The 13,408-nt window shown below is 40.8% G+C and overlaps 1 protein-coding gene across 5 annotated transcripts in view; it reads left to right on the top strand.

Moving 5' to 3' along the window:
• The window catches only part of FREM1 (FRAS1 related extracellular matrix 1), a 73,556-nt gene that overhangs the window by 45,508 nt on the left and 14,640 nt on the right, over positions 1–13,408 (top strand). For 4 of the 5 annotated variants that reach the window (XM_021288827.2, XM_065046135.1, XM_065046134.1 and 1 more), the window contains 6 exons: positions 3,008–3,422; positions 4,785–4,986; positions 5,424–5,568; positions 7,840–7,969; positions 9,354–9,426; positions 12,133–12,282. In XM_021288827.2, the coding sequence (XP_021144502.2) occupies positions 3,008–3,422; positions 4,785–4,986; positions 5,424–5,568; positions 7,840–7,969; positions 9,354–9,426; positions 12,133–12,282 (1,115 nt within the window). Of the gene's footprint in view, positions 1–2,954; positions 3,423–4,784; positions 4,987–5,423; positions 5,569–7,839; positions 7,970–9,353; positions 9,427–12,132; positions 12,283–13,408 lie in introns of all 5 variants that reach the window. The other variant, XM_021288829.2, reaches the window with a different exon arrangement.

Here is a 13,408-nt window from a genome sequence, read left to right as displayed (position 1 = left end):
CATGCAACACGTCCTCCTAACTGTGCCTGAGAGTTGTCCCCTAAATTTCATCAGAGTGAGGAGAATATTGGCTGCTCTTCGTTCCTAAGGGAAAGATGAAGGAGCCATAAACCAGAAATAAACAACAACCAGAATCTCCCAAAGTGCAGAAAAAAGGACATCTTGGACACAGGCAGCTTCATCACCTGTGAAATCAAGTGGCGTGTGGCATTTGAATCATAAATCGCAGTCTGATGAATATAACCAGGAGGTTTGCTCCTATCCGTTATTCTGTAGAAGACTGGAAGAATCTTAAGCTTCATGAACAGAATTATCTAAGTATTTCACTTAAATACTGTTTGACACATCATCCAAATGATTTTACAGCCATCAAATGAGCCAGAAGAAACTCACTTCTGCTGCAACCTTCCAGATTTTTTGAGAGATAGAGATAGTTAAGGTCTTGATGGAACATGTTTTGACTTTTTTTTTTTTATTATTTTTTATTAGCATAGAATTTATCATGGTCATGCTAGTTCTGTATTTGATTTCAGCTAGATTACTAATAGCAGAACCCTTTTACCATTGGCACAATAGCATTAGGTCAGTGCAGACAGATGTCTCTAGGTTTCCAGCTGGGAATACCATCCTCAGTAAACATATTTCTAACTGCTATGTAGTCCCTGGTCTGCCTGTACTCAATCCCATCTGTTTCATGGCATACTGCCAGCTTACAATTTGATCAAGTCCTAATCATCCAGCATTGGTGAAGGCAGTGAGGAGTTTTAGGTGGACAGAGATGGACAATCCATGTGACACAGTAAGATACTCCATGACCTACTGAAGGTTACTTACATACAAGGCATGCAACTGTAAAGTGTAATCAAATCTTTAGTATATCTGAAGAAATGTTACTGCTTAGGAGAAAACTACAGGAGACTATGCTGCTATTAATAGAAATTTCCACCACAGAGTATGAAGTTTGCTGATCCGACCCTTTGATAAACACATGGCATGGACATCTATGTTTTTAAAATTGCCCTAGCAACCTGTATAGTTCTGTTTAATATCTCCCACAGAATATTAGTATTTCAGCGAAACCTTACTTGAGCTTTGTAGAGAAACATAATCATTTCACAGAATCACAGAATGTCAGGGATTGGAAGGGACCTCGAAAGACCATCTAGTCCAATCTCCCTGCCAGGGCAGGAATACCTAGATGAGGTTACACAGGAATGTGTCCAGGTGGGTTTTGAATGTCTCCAGAGAAGGAGATTCCACAACCCCCTTGGGCAGCCTGTTCCAGCATCTGTTACCCTCACTGAGAAGAAGTTTCTTCTCATATTTAAGTGGAACCTCCTGTGTTCCAGTTTATACCCATTGCCCCTTGTCCTATCATTGGTTGTCACCGAGAAAAGCCTGGCTCCATCCTCGTGACACTCACTCTTTTTATATTTATAAACATTAATAAGGTCACCCCTCAGTCTCCTCTTCTCCAAGCTAAAGAGACCCAGCTCCCTCAGCCTTTCTTCATAAGGGAGATGCTGCACTCCCTTCATCATCTTTGTTGCGCTGCACGGGACTCTCTCCAGCAGTTCCCTGTCCTTCTTGAACTGAGGGGCCCAGAACTGGACACAATATTCCAGATGTGGTCTCACCAGGGCGGAGTAGAGGGGAAGGAGGACCTCTCTCGACCTACTAACCACCCCCCTTCTAATACACCCCAGGATGCCATTGACCTTCTTGGCCACAAGGGCACAGTGCTGGCTCATGGTCATCCTGTTGTCCACCAGGACCCCCAGGTCTCTTTCCCCTACACTGCTCTCTAATAGGTTGTTCTCCAATTTATACTGGAACCTGGGGTTGTTCCTGCCCAGATGCAAGACTCTACACTTTCCCTTGTTATATTTCATTAAATTTTTCCCCGCCCAACTCTCCAGCCTGTCCAGGTATCGCTGGATGGCAGCACAGCCTTCTGGCGTGTCAGCCACTCTTCCCAGCTTGGTGTCATCAGCAAACTTGCTGACAGTGCACTCTATTCCCTCATCCAAATCATTGATGAATATATTGAATAGTACTGGTCCCAGTACTGACCCTTGAGGCACTGCACTAGGTACAGGCCTCCAACTAGACTCTGCCCCATTGACCACGACTCTCTGGCTTCTTTTCTTCAGCCAGTTCACAGTCCACCTCACTACTCGATCATCCAGATCACACTTCCTCAGTTTAGCTGTAAGGACGCAATGGGAGACCGTGTCAAATGCTTTAGTGAAATCAAGATAGACCACATCCACTGCTTTGCCATCATCTATCCACCTCATTATGTCCTCACAAAATTTCCCCTGATTAAACTGAAATTTACAGATACAGTTAGTGTCTAAACAAACCCATAAATTGCAATGAGGATGATTCTTTTTCCAGATTACTTTGCTAGATACTTTGGGGCTATTTGGTACCAGAGGCTTGTAACAGTAAACAGAAAAAAAAAACCAAAAAAAAACCCAAACCCAAAACAAAACAAAACCACCCAGGCAGACCACATTCTTTACACACCTCTTTCTGTAAGCTGTACACAATCTTGCACTTCCACTGACAGTTGCCACTGCCAGGTAACCAAGTGAAGATCTTCTTGAGAATGTGTACAAACTGGTATGCCAGAGGGTGCAATAAGACCCTCAGCCAGCCCACCATTTCAGATCTGCTCTATCTGTATCTGAGCCAGAAGATGAGATCGTCTCTGTTGTGACTGCTGAGACTGATCAGCACATCCTCAAAGCCTCCACCATCCTCCACCATCTATTCAGGTTCCTGCAAACACATTGTAACTCTTGCCATATACCCGGCTGTTGGTTTTCATGTTTTTAAAATATATATCTACCCCACCCCTAGTCTGAGCTGAAACTAGCTCTAGTACTTTTGCAGTATCAGCACAGGCAAGTTCTGTAGTAAAGGTGTGTGCTATCGTTTCATTTCAGTACATGGTGAATCAAGAACACATGCTGAAGACTACCTTGCCTCTCTTTGCCAGATTCATTGTCAGCAATGGACTGAGGACTAAGCATGGGACATTCATGATCTCCTTGGAAGCAGTCGACCAAGATTTGCCCACACTGTCTAGGAACACAGGGTTAAGATTAGTGGAAGGCACTACGGCTTTCCTTTCTCCTGATGTCCTGCAACTTTCAGACCCAGACACGGCTAAAGAAAACCTTACCTTCCTCCTGGCTCAGCTGCCCCAGTATGGTCATCTCTATTATCGAGGAGCCATGCTACTGCAGTACAATTTCACCCAGCAAGATGTGGACAACAGGGATGTTGCATACAAGCATGGTGGTGGGGATTCCCAAACTGACAGATTTACATTTGTTGCAACCGATAGGACTAATCAAGGCTTCATCATGAATGGGAGGGTGCAGAGTGAGCCAGTGGCATTCACCATTCAGGCAAGTGTGACCACATGTTTACGTAAAAAACATATATAGCATGAAAAGGTGGAAAATGTAGCAATTTTGATAAGAACTGCTGCTTGCTGCAGTATATGATATAACTGAGGTATTTATCAGCCAAAATGTTTGCTTTCTGTGTTCCATGAATAATTAGCCTGGAGAATTAACTACTTGCCACAATGCATTACTCAGGCAAAGAATTTTAGAGAGTGCAAACAGACAGACTGCATTTAAGAGAAGAAAGACATCTTGCTTACATAAACATTAATATTAATATTAACACAACATTATTAATAATAACATATTAATATCATATTAAGAATAACTAACATAAACAGTAATATTAATAATAATATAAGCACGCATACACTTACACTTAATAAAATATTTTACATAGAAATTTCAAACCTGAAGTTGAGCCCAGCAACTGCTCAGCTTTCACACTTGGTACCTGACCCACTGATCTGGATGTGAGGGATACCAGGATGACTGTTGATTTTTATGTCACAGGAATCCTGAATTACAGACACTTTGCTCCCACAACTGGATAGCCTGTCTTCCTTCTGGGAGTCTTTGCAAAATGTCTGCTCTTATTCTTCCTTCCTTTACTAGGATTTTTCTGTTGACTTCCCATTTCCTTCATTTTCAAGTTCTTCCCACTGTGTCATAGGCTCAGATACCTTTGCTATGACTTCTAGAATGTTTCTATACAGCATGGTTCATTAAACAAAGCAGGCCTGGTTGCATTGTATGGCAAAATTCTGTACGTTTCAAAACACCGATACTAACTAGGAGGCTCCTAACTTCTCCTGATAACAAAGTTTGAGGTGATATGATGAGCAAGGAGTGCCACTTCAACTCAAGATGAGATACAGAAAGAGCAACAATTGTTGCTCTGTGCTTGAGACTCATCAGAAGTTGTGAAAGGTGGCACCGATTTGAGGAGACATATTTGCCACATCTATGACTGTGATTATCATAATCCTTAGGTTTCCATGCTTGTTATTGTGAAATAGAGGTGAGAATCCTTTTCAGGAGTTTTCATTTGCTATGAAGAAAGTAATACCAAAAAGAAGAAGGGCTATGGGGAGTGTGGGACATCTGGGCAGAGGCACAAAGAATTTGCATTGCCCACCCCAGTGTGTGCTGTATCTGCCTGTATGCGGCAAGTGACTGGGCAATCTGAGCTGGAAATTCTCATGGGAAGTAGTGCTTAACTGGAGATGAGACTTTTGGAGCAAACTGAGAGTCAAAGTGGCTATTACCACCCCGAGCAGGCTACTGTGCTTTTAGCGAAGGTAGGACAGAGAATATCCTGATGCTGTAAAATGACTATACATTTGTTTAACTTTGATTTAGGTGGATCATTTGGACAAAATAGCACCCAAAATTATTCATCTCCATTGCTTTTCTGATGTGGAAGTGCTGAAGAGTGGCAATTATGGGATTTATATTACTGACAGGTCCCTGAAGGCATCTGACCCCAATACAGAAGATGACAAAATAATGTTTAGGATTTTACGAGGTCCTCATTATGGCTACCTGGAAAATATAACAACAGGTGTTGTCTTCCATAATTTCTGTATTTTGGGACATACCAGACCAGATTGCAAACCCTACCCTGTTCATATTTGCTTGACAGAGGAAAAAATTTCTTTGCAAACTTCTACACTAAAACTAGAGTCTGTTGTTCATCATGAATGCTACGAGAGTTTGAGAAGATTGTTCATAGCTGTTGTTGAGAAACTATTCTTTGTTTGTCTCAAAAAAAAAAAAGATGAATACTGAACTTGGCCATTTGATAAACACGTCACTTGGGAATAAATTGGCTGGAGCTTATAAAAGATGGAATGTTGCTGTTTAGCTGTAAAACCAAGTTTCTATGCATTCAGATTTTCTAAATGTTCAACAAGAAGGAAAGTTGAAAACAGTCTATATGAGCTATGTGATTCTTATTAAAGGCTTTTGATTCACCTAAACATTTTTCTTATTTCCTAGGTGGATTTATTCAGGAATGGTTTAGTCAAAAGGATCTAAACAGCAAAATCATACTTTATGTCATCAATCCATCGCAGAAAGTGAATTCAGACAACATCGAGTTTCAAGTCACGGATGCCAGGGGGAACTCCGCAGTGCCCCAAAGGTAGCCCCGACCCCGGGTGGTGTGTGCTGCAGGGCACTGTGCACACCCATCCCGGGCCAGATGAATCCGTACCTGACCCAAGGCCATGTAGCTGTGACTCAATTTGTCATTTATTTTGTTGAAGAGAAGGTTCTGTCCCTCGGGGAGGTGCAATAAAAGTGGCTAGCTCCAGGTCAGTCTGGGCCATGGTTCCCAAGGGCCTGTGAGGCCTCACAGAAAAATATACAGGGAGTTCAATCTAAGTGGGAGTTTTGCACTTGGAGACCTGAGATGCTGGGTGCTGAGGGACAGGACTGTCACTTCACATGCGCAGTCCTGCAGCTGGAGGTCACTCTTGCCCTGTGCTGACAGCGAGGCTCTTTGCAAACAGAGCATGATGGAGGGATGCTTTCAAGCAGTAAAAACTGTGATAGCCATACTTCTGCGAAAGATCACTGAAGGAAGGTGGAGGGCATACAGCATCTTCTTTGTCATCCACTGCCAAAATTTATACTAGGCACGTTATCAAAATTTCCTTGTGACATATGATAAGCCTAATGTACAAAAATCAGAGACATATGGACCATGCTTTGATGATAAAGGCCAAAAGTAGGAATAGCTCTAAAGCAGGGGCAATGTTTCTCTTTATTTCGGAAAGTAGGGCTAGATGTTCAACCAATTGATTTTATCAGAAGCGACTGTGAAAAATAACTAATGCTATTTCCCTGGGCTAAACTGGGTACTCATAAACCAGGACTCATGGCGAGGGAAATGGAGCATAGAGCTGGATTCTAGGGCCAGGCTCCTCCACAGGGCACTTCCCTGCACGCTGGAGAGAGGACAGGGACTGAGCATAGTCAGCGTTTTGGCCATTACATGGTGTGACAAAAGATGTCCCCATACACAAACACATCTGAGCACAGCCAGCCTGAGCATGTCCCAGCTGCACTGTGCTGGACCACAGGTGCACTGCTATTAAAACCACCATTAAAGCACCGCGATTCCTCGTGGGAAAGTGGAGCTGCTCATGTATAAATAGCAATGACTAACATAGATTTAAGAAGAGAGCAAACAGAAAACACTTTTTGAATGGAAAAGGAATTTCAGAGAAGTAGAATTTAACTTTTAGCTGAATTGAACCTCAGAGCGAAGGGGAATTTGGCTTTTAAGGAAAAAGTAGTATTTTTAATATTGAACTTACATGGCTGTGAGAGGTTTTTTTTTGTTTGTTTGTTTTGTTTTGTTTTGTTTTGTTTTTGTTTTTGTTTTTGTTTTTTTACAATTTACCACCTAATTGCCACTGGTTCAAAATACAAGTTTGATTTGCATGTTGATTCTATTGAAACTGAAACCCAGCTTTTATTTGAATGCTGCTGGGCTAGATTTGGTGCATGCATCTTCTTTAGTAAAAAGAAAGCAAGTCAGCTTCTAAATGGGTTACCCACACCATGAGAATCAGAGGATATAGGACAGGAGGAAACTTCCACTGGTGTTAGCTTTAATCAACCTTGAAAGGTCTATAAGTCTGTTTTAGAAAAATTCAAGTTATTTCATACATAGCACAGCTAATTTTCTATCTTTCAGCTCTGTTTTATTCCTCTCTGACCATCACTAATTTTTATCACAGCTCTCAAAAAGGTGGGATCTTTATTTTCTACACTGTGCAGCATGCGATTCTCAGAGTTTCCATCACATTCCCTATAAACAATTTTAAAATCCAGTGTATGGGATGCCTGGACTCAGCCATTTCCATGGCTGCAGAGTGAAGTACATGGAAAATACGGGGAGTGGGGAGGACACTTGCACAGAGGTGGTGGAGTCCTGGAGCATTCCCTATATTCTAGAGAAGGAGAGTGAGAGGATAGATGAAGAATGTTGGGGAAAAAAGGAGGATATTGCAGAGAAAATACTGAGAGTAAAACAGAACTACAGACATAAAGGGACTCTGGAAGAAACAGTGATCACTTGTCTTGACCTTATTTGGTCTTTTAAGCAAAGTTTGCTCTTCTCAAATTTGCTGCAAGAACCCCTCTGGTTCTGTAAAAAGGTTGCGGCTTGTTTGGCGTGGACCAGAGATGGACAGGAAGATTTATTAACTGCTTCTCCTTCTTCCTAATCAGCCAAATCACACAGATACATTGATTTGGAAACAAAGACTCAGTATGTGTATTGGCTAAATCAGCAGTCAGGAGAGAAATGGGTCCTTGTGGACCCGTGGAGCAGCAGGGGGCAGGGGCAGCAGGGGAGGGGGCTTTGCTTCACACCAGCTTCCTCTCCTCTCCTCTCCCGCAGGCTGGAGCTACAGTGGTCTCGCATTGAAATGCAACAGACTGAGTACGAGGTGTGTGAGAGCGCAGGAGTGGTGTCTTTGAAAATCGCCAGGGCAGGACACTCAGCGCAGTCTGCCTTTATCGCAGTGAAGGTAAAGCTGAAACCCAAGCTCCTAACTGGAAACTTCATAATATTAAGTAGTGAAGCCCATTAACTTATTCCTCAGACTGAAAAGGTATTTCAGTAATCAGCAAAGAGGCCATGCAATTTTACTTACTGGGACAGTGTCTTTGCTAGTACAGATGAATGAAAGATTTCTAATAAAGCTTTCTGATTTTAAGTAAAAATGCTGTAATGCTTTGGAGCTGTATTTCAGTTTTGATGATCTTCTGTGACAGAGCAGGAAGTTTCTGTCACTGTGCTTAGAAGCTGATTTTCCAGGATTTGCCGCATTTAAATCCAAGCTTTGAGCAACCTGAGGCATTGGGACTTCTCTTTTCTCTGCTCAGGCTGGAGGAGCCTGGGAGCTATGGGAGCTTCAACTCCACAGTCATGGCAGTGTCCCCCATGTATCCCCCCATTGCCACCAGCCTAGGAAACAGCCCTGAGAACCTCCCATATCTTCAATAACAGACTCTGTCTTGTGTCAGAAAAATTAGACTGAAAGCTGCAGGTTATAATTTTGTAAAACACATTTTGTGCAACTTGCCTTCACAAATTTTATCTTTCCTCATAAAATGGAAATTCCAGGATTTTACCAGCTTCCCTTGCTAAAAAAATACTAAAAGTTTCCCTCACAGTTTCTCAGGATTCTTGCCCTATTTGGAAACATAGTTTTGATATTTTTTTCCATGGAAGTCCGTGGGAATTTTGCTATTGACTTAATCAGGAGCCATTCTGTCCTACCCTTCACGGACTCCAGGGACTCTACTCTGGTTGTCACGTGGCTAAAAAGACCAGTGAAATTGATCCCAGCATCAAGAACACAGTGTGGAAGCTGGTGTCCTCTGGCAGTCTCCTGTGAAAATTCAGGGAGTTGCTGGAGTCCCCATACTTACATATGTAGGGACCCATGTTTACCCCAAAAAGTCTTTGAGGCTGATGGTTCTGCATGCAGCTGCTTCTCCCAAGACCTCACAAAGCACTAAATGTGCAAACACGGCCAGGTTGCTGCTGCTTTTCCATGATGCCGTGATGTGCCTGTCCAGGAGCCAGGTGTGGCATGGCGAACAGCAGTGTCATCTGATGCTGTCAAGCAGTAACCACAGAGGGGATGAGGCAAAATTTTAAGATAAGCAATTTTTTTTTATTATGAGATTTATACTGTGAGCAAAGACAAAATGATAATTGCACATCACAAGGTTTATTCTTTAGGGCTTTTTTTTTTTTTTAATTTCCATCTAAGCACATATGTGGGTTGACATGTCTTTTTGAGGCTCCATGGGGAGGCACACAGTAGCTTCAGCACATAGCAGAATGCAGCAATTTGATGAAAAATGTCACAGCATGGCATTTGCTGTTTGATTTCTTCTCAGGTCAATGAAATATCAGCTACGCTGGGAAAGGACTTTACAGTGACTCCCTCCAAGCTTGTCCAGTTTGATCCAGGTATGAACCAGTGCACTGGATATTTTAAAAATCAATTCACTGATTTTGAAAGTGTAAACTCTCATTTTGGAGGGTAAAACCTATTACATATCTGTAGCTAGAGGAGCTGAATAGGATTAAAGACACCTAATTTTCTGCTAATTTTCTGGAACTGCAGTGAGCTTCCTTTGTGAATTAGTACCCTTATTACTTAGAGCAAGATGGTGTACGGTCCCTTCATGTCAGTTAAAATATCAAAAGTGCTAAAATGTTGTCTACTAATCTCCTCATGGCTGAGCCATGGAGGACTCACCATGAGCTGAGCTGTGAGAAGCTTTAAAGATTTAAAGATCTGACCAAGACATTGGTTAAATTTAGACAAAACTGAGTACAGCTTAAATTATGCGAGGTATCTAAGACCAGAAAGGTGCAAAAAACCTGAAAATTGTCAGATTTCATCTTTGCTTGTACTGCCGTCTGACCTTGGCTGAGGCTGTAAGTAGCAAGAAATTATAACTGTATCATCAAATGAAGTGCTATGTGAAATTAAAATGTGAAGTGAAAGTGAATACAAATGTGAAGATACTGAAAAAAGCTTCCTCTGTTCTGCACAATTTATTATTATGCTTTGGGTATCTCCCTGGGTCTAGTGAAAAAGCAGTCCAGGTGAGAGTTTCATGACTTACTATTCAGAAATTCAGCTTCACCTGAAAAAAATTGTTTTGTCGATGTAAATAGGTTACATAGGAATGAAAACCCCTTTGCTATCATAATCACTTCATGTGCATATACACATCTGAGTTTTTTTGAAATGCATCCTGGTGGCATAGTCCAGAATTTGAGTTTAGAAAATAAGGTCTGCAAAGGCCTTTCACAATGCTGCCTGCAATGCCAGCAGAGGTTATCCCAAGCCTTACAGAAGTACAATTTCATTGGCAGAAAGTCACTACAGATGAGACAAAATATATCATCTGTGAGAGGCTGAAATAAATAGTATGTATTTGATGGCAAAAATTAGTCTTAAGTGCTTACCTGCATTTGAAAAATGGACATGGGGAATATAGTAAGTCAGCTCCAGCCAAAGCTTGAGGATTTTTACTTCAAGACTTAAGCTTTTTATTTTGGAAAAAAAGGCAGTGCGTATTGCAGAGATTATGTAGCACTGCAACTCATGGATTAACTCATTTATATCCCAGCTTTGCTTGGCTATCTCATATGAAAACTTGTAGCTTTAAATCTAGTCAGAGTTACAAACGTGATTATTTTGGAAATGTGCCACTAAAGCCTGTCTTGAAGAACGCAAATTTTATGTAAAGGTGTAGAATGAGCAACTGCTGGTTAGTTTTTAGAAGAGTATAAGGGAGGACACCCACCAGATAGCAAAAAAAAAAAAAAGGAGATGGGCAGAAAGGTGGAAATCTGCCCTAATTTCCAGTGGTTCTGGAACACAAATGAAATATCTGAAACTAACAAGACATATTCTTAGACCCTTTATCTGGAATTAGATTTTGTTGTTGTTCTTTTAAATTAGAAGATGGATGAAGGGTTTCAGAGATAAGTGTAGAAGTTCCTTCATACTGTGCTGTGCAGGATCCCAGCTCTTTTTCCTCTAATGTACTACACAGTCAAACTTACCAGCCTCTGGGCTGAAATGGCTAGAGATTGTTATGAAGAAATTTTTAGTGCAGGACACTTTACTAGAATTTTCCTTTTTTGCTGGTCTGTGCAAATTCTCTAAGCACAGGACTGTTTGGAATTACTGTTATTGTCTTTCTGAATATGGTTGTAAGCCACATGAAAATTAACTGTGAACATGGACAAGAGAGATGCACTCTGTTCCCCTTTTTTGGCCAGCTTCTCAGTTTTTAAAACAAACCTCAACTCTGTTAATTGATTGGACAGATTGGTACATTATACTGCAATCAATAAATGGTAATGGAAAGGAGCAGAAGAAGACCCTATCCAAGTTTATGTGTCTCTTTGTCCTGACAGCTTCTCTTGGCTAGAGGATTCATACTCGAATGGAGCAAGGAAATAGAGGTTGTATGAAGTGTCACAAGGATGTGTTTTGACGATGTTGTACATGTATCATTTATATGCATTTTGGATGTTAGCACGGACTTTATGATTCAGAAACACTTCAGAAGATGTTTTGTTGACAGTAGTGTGTACGTTGAGATCCGTTTCTGTCCTGTTGCCTCTGACTTTTCCTCAGTAAATTTTGTAGCCTTTCAGGTAATAGCCAGCTTAGTCCTGTATCTTGGAATGATCTTTTCTCATTCTCACAAAGCACGCCTTATGTTACCCAGAAAAGGCAAACAACCAAATAAAAATTTTGTCACTAAGTATAAAATCTGCCTAAAAGTTTGTATTAGAATCTATTAAATAACTGTTCCATGTTTAAAATCAAGCTTTCAAGATAAAAAGCATATGATACTTTTTCTCTTGAAAACTGCAAGGAAGTCCTAAATCTATGTATAGCAGTGTCATTTCCTACATCTACAGAAGCTTTTTGTTACAGTTGAACTGAATCATCCTTGTTGAGGAACAGATTCAAATTTAATGTTATTTGAGTGAACAGCAGGAGTCCAAGCAGTTGGTAGGAGCATAATAGCATAAAGCAGCTACTCCATTCGAGCTGGAGACATGTTAATTAATATATTTCTTTGACACCCTGATTGAGTGAAATGGCACTTAAAGAATAATTAAAATGTTTATTTCTGTTAGGAATGTCAACCAAGACATGGAATATAGCAATTACCTATGATGGATTAGAGGAAGATGATGAAGTCTTTGAAGTAGTTCTGAACTCCCCTGTGAATGCTGTTCTTGGCACCCGGACAAAAGCTGTAGTGAGAATTTTGGACTCAAAAGGAGGTAGTGTCTTTTGATCTTCATCATTAAGAAGGTGGGACAATCTTGGCTGAGGAGCTACTTATTTTAAACCACAAGTTGTTCTTAACACTCAAGTTCAGATCAAAATGCTTAATTTTGCTTTAGAGAAAACTTGCTTGACAGTTGCAGACCCTTCATTCTCTCACACAATCATATTCATCCTCTTAGGAAACACAGCATGGAGAGAGCAACAAGTACAAAATGAGAAAAGCGCAAGGAAAGAAACCGCTTTTTGTAACCATACAAATGCAGTTCTTATTTATTAAATTGTGAAAAAACGTTTTGTAGGTTCATTAGAATTTTTTTTCCCAGGAATTGTACAATAGCCGTTATACACCTCTGAAAAAGACTAATTTTCCTCTCAAAAAAGAAACCTGAAAACTAAACCCAGCTCTTAGAAATGCATTTTCTAAAGCTTAACACAGTCCACAACATTACAGCACGCAGCAGTCATAATTACAGAGTTTAGGCATTTACATCTTCATTATTACTGTGTTCTTCAGTGATCAAACATAGTGTGTCTAAAATTACTCCAAAAAAGAAGCAACTATAGGAAAATACAAATAACTAACAAAGAAGCTGAGTCCTCTGAAAGCTCAAGAGTTTTTTCTTCTGGTGCTTAGTGAAACAATAGTTAAATACTGTGTTGCAATGAATTAGGCTTAATTTTACAAAAATTCCTTTTAACGTTTCAGATCTCTTTTTCTTTAATATTCATAATGTAAATCAGGAGTTAATTTACACAACTAGTTTGTAGGAACAACAGTGTCCTAGATTTTGGAAGAGCAATTTGTCTGGAAATTATGGAAGTATCACCAACATTAGTTAGATACCTGTCTATCCGTGACCAAAAAAACAGGACTACAAACCCCAATCTATGTATGAAAACAGGTATTTTCAGCAGGTGCTTGACCAAAATTCTGATCTGTGGGTAGATATATGTACAAAAACAAGACCTCACCTGGAGTCCTGTGTCCAGCTCTGGAGCCCTCTGTACAGGAAAGACGTGGACCTGTTGGAGAGGGGCCAGAGGAGGCCACAAAAATGATCAGAGGGCTAGGACACCTCACCTCTGAGGACAGGCTGAGAGAGAGAGTTGCGGTTGTTC

The sequence above is a fragment of the Columba livia genome, chromosome Z, assembly GCF_036013475.1.
Source record: "Columba livia isolate bColLiv1 breed racing homer chromosome Z, bColLiv1.pat.W.v2, whole genome shotgun sequence".
Taxonomy (NCBI): Eukaryota; Metazoa; Chordata; class Aves; order Columbiformes; family Columbidae; genus Columba; species Columba livia.
This window is presented reverse-complemented; position numbering and strand designations above follow the sequence as displayed.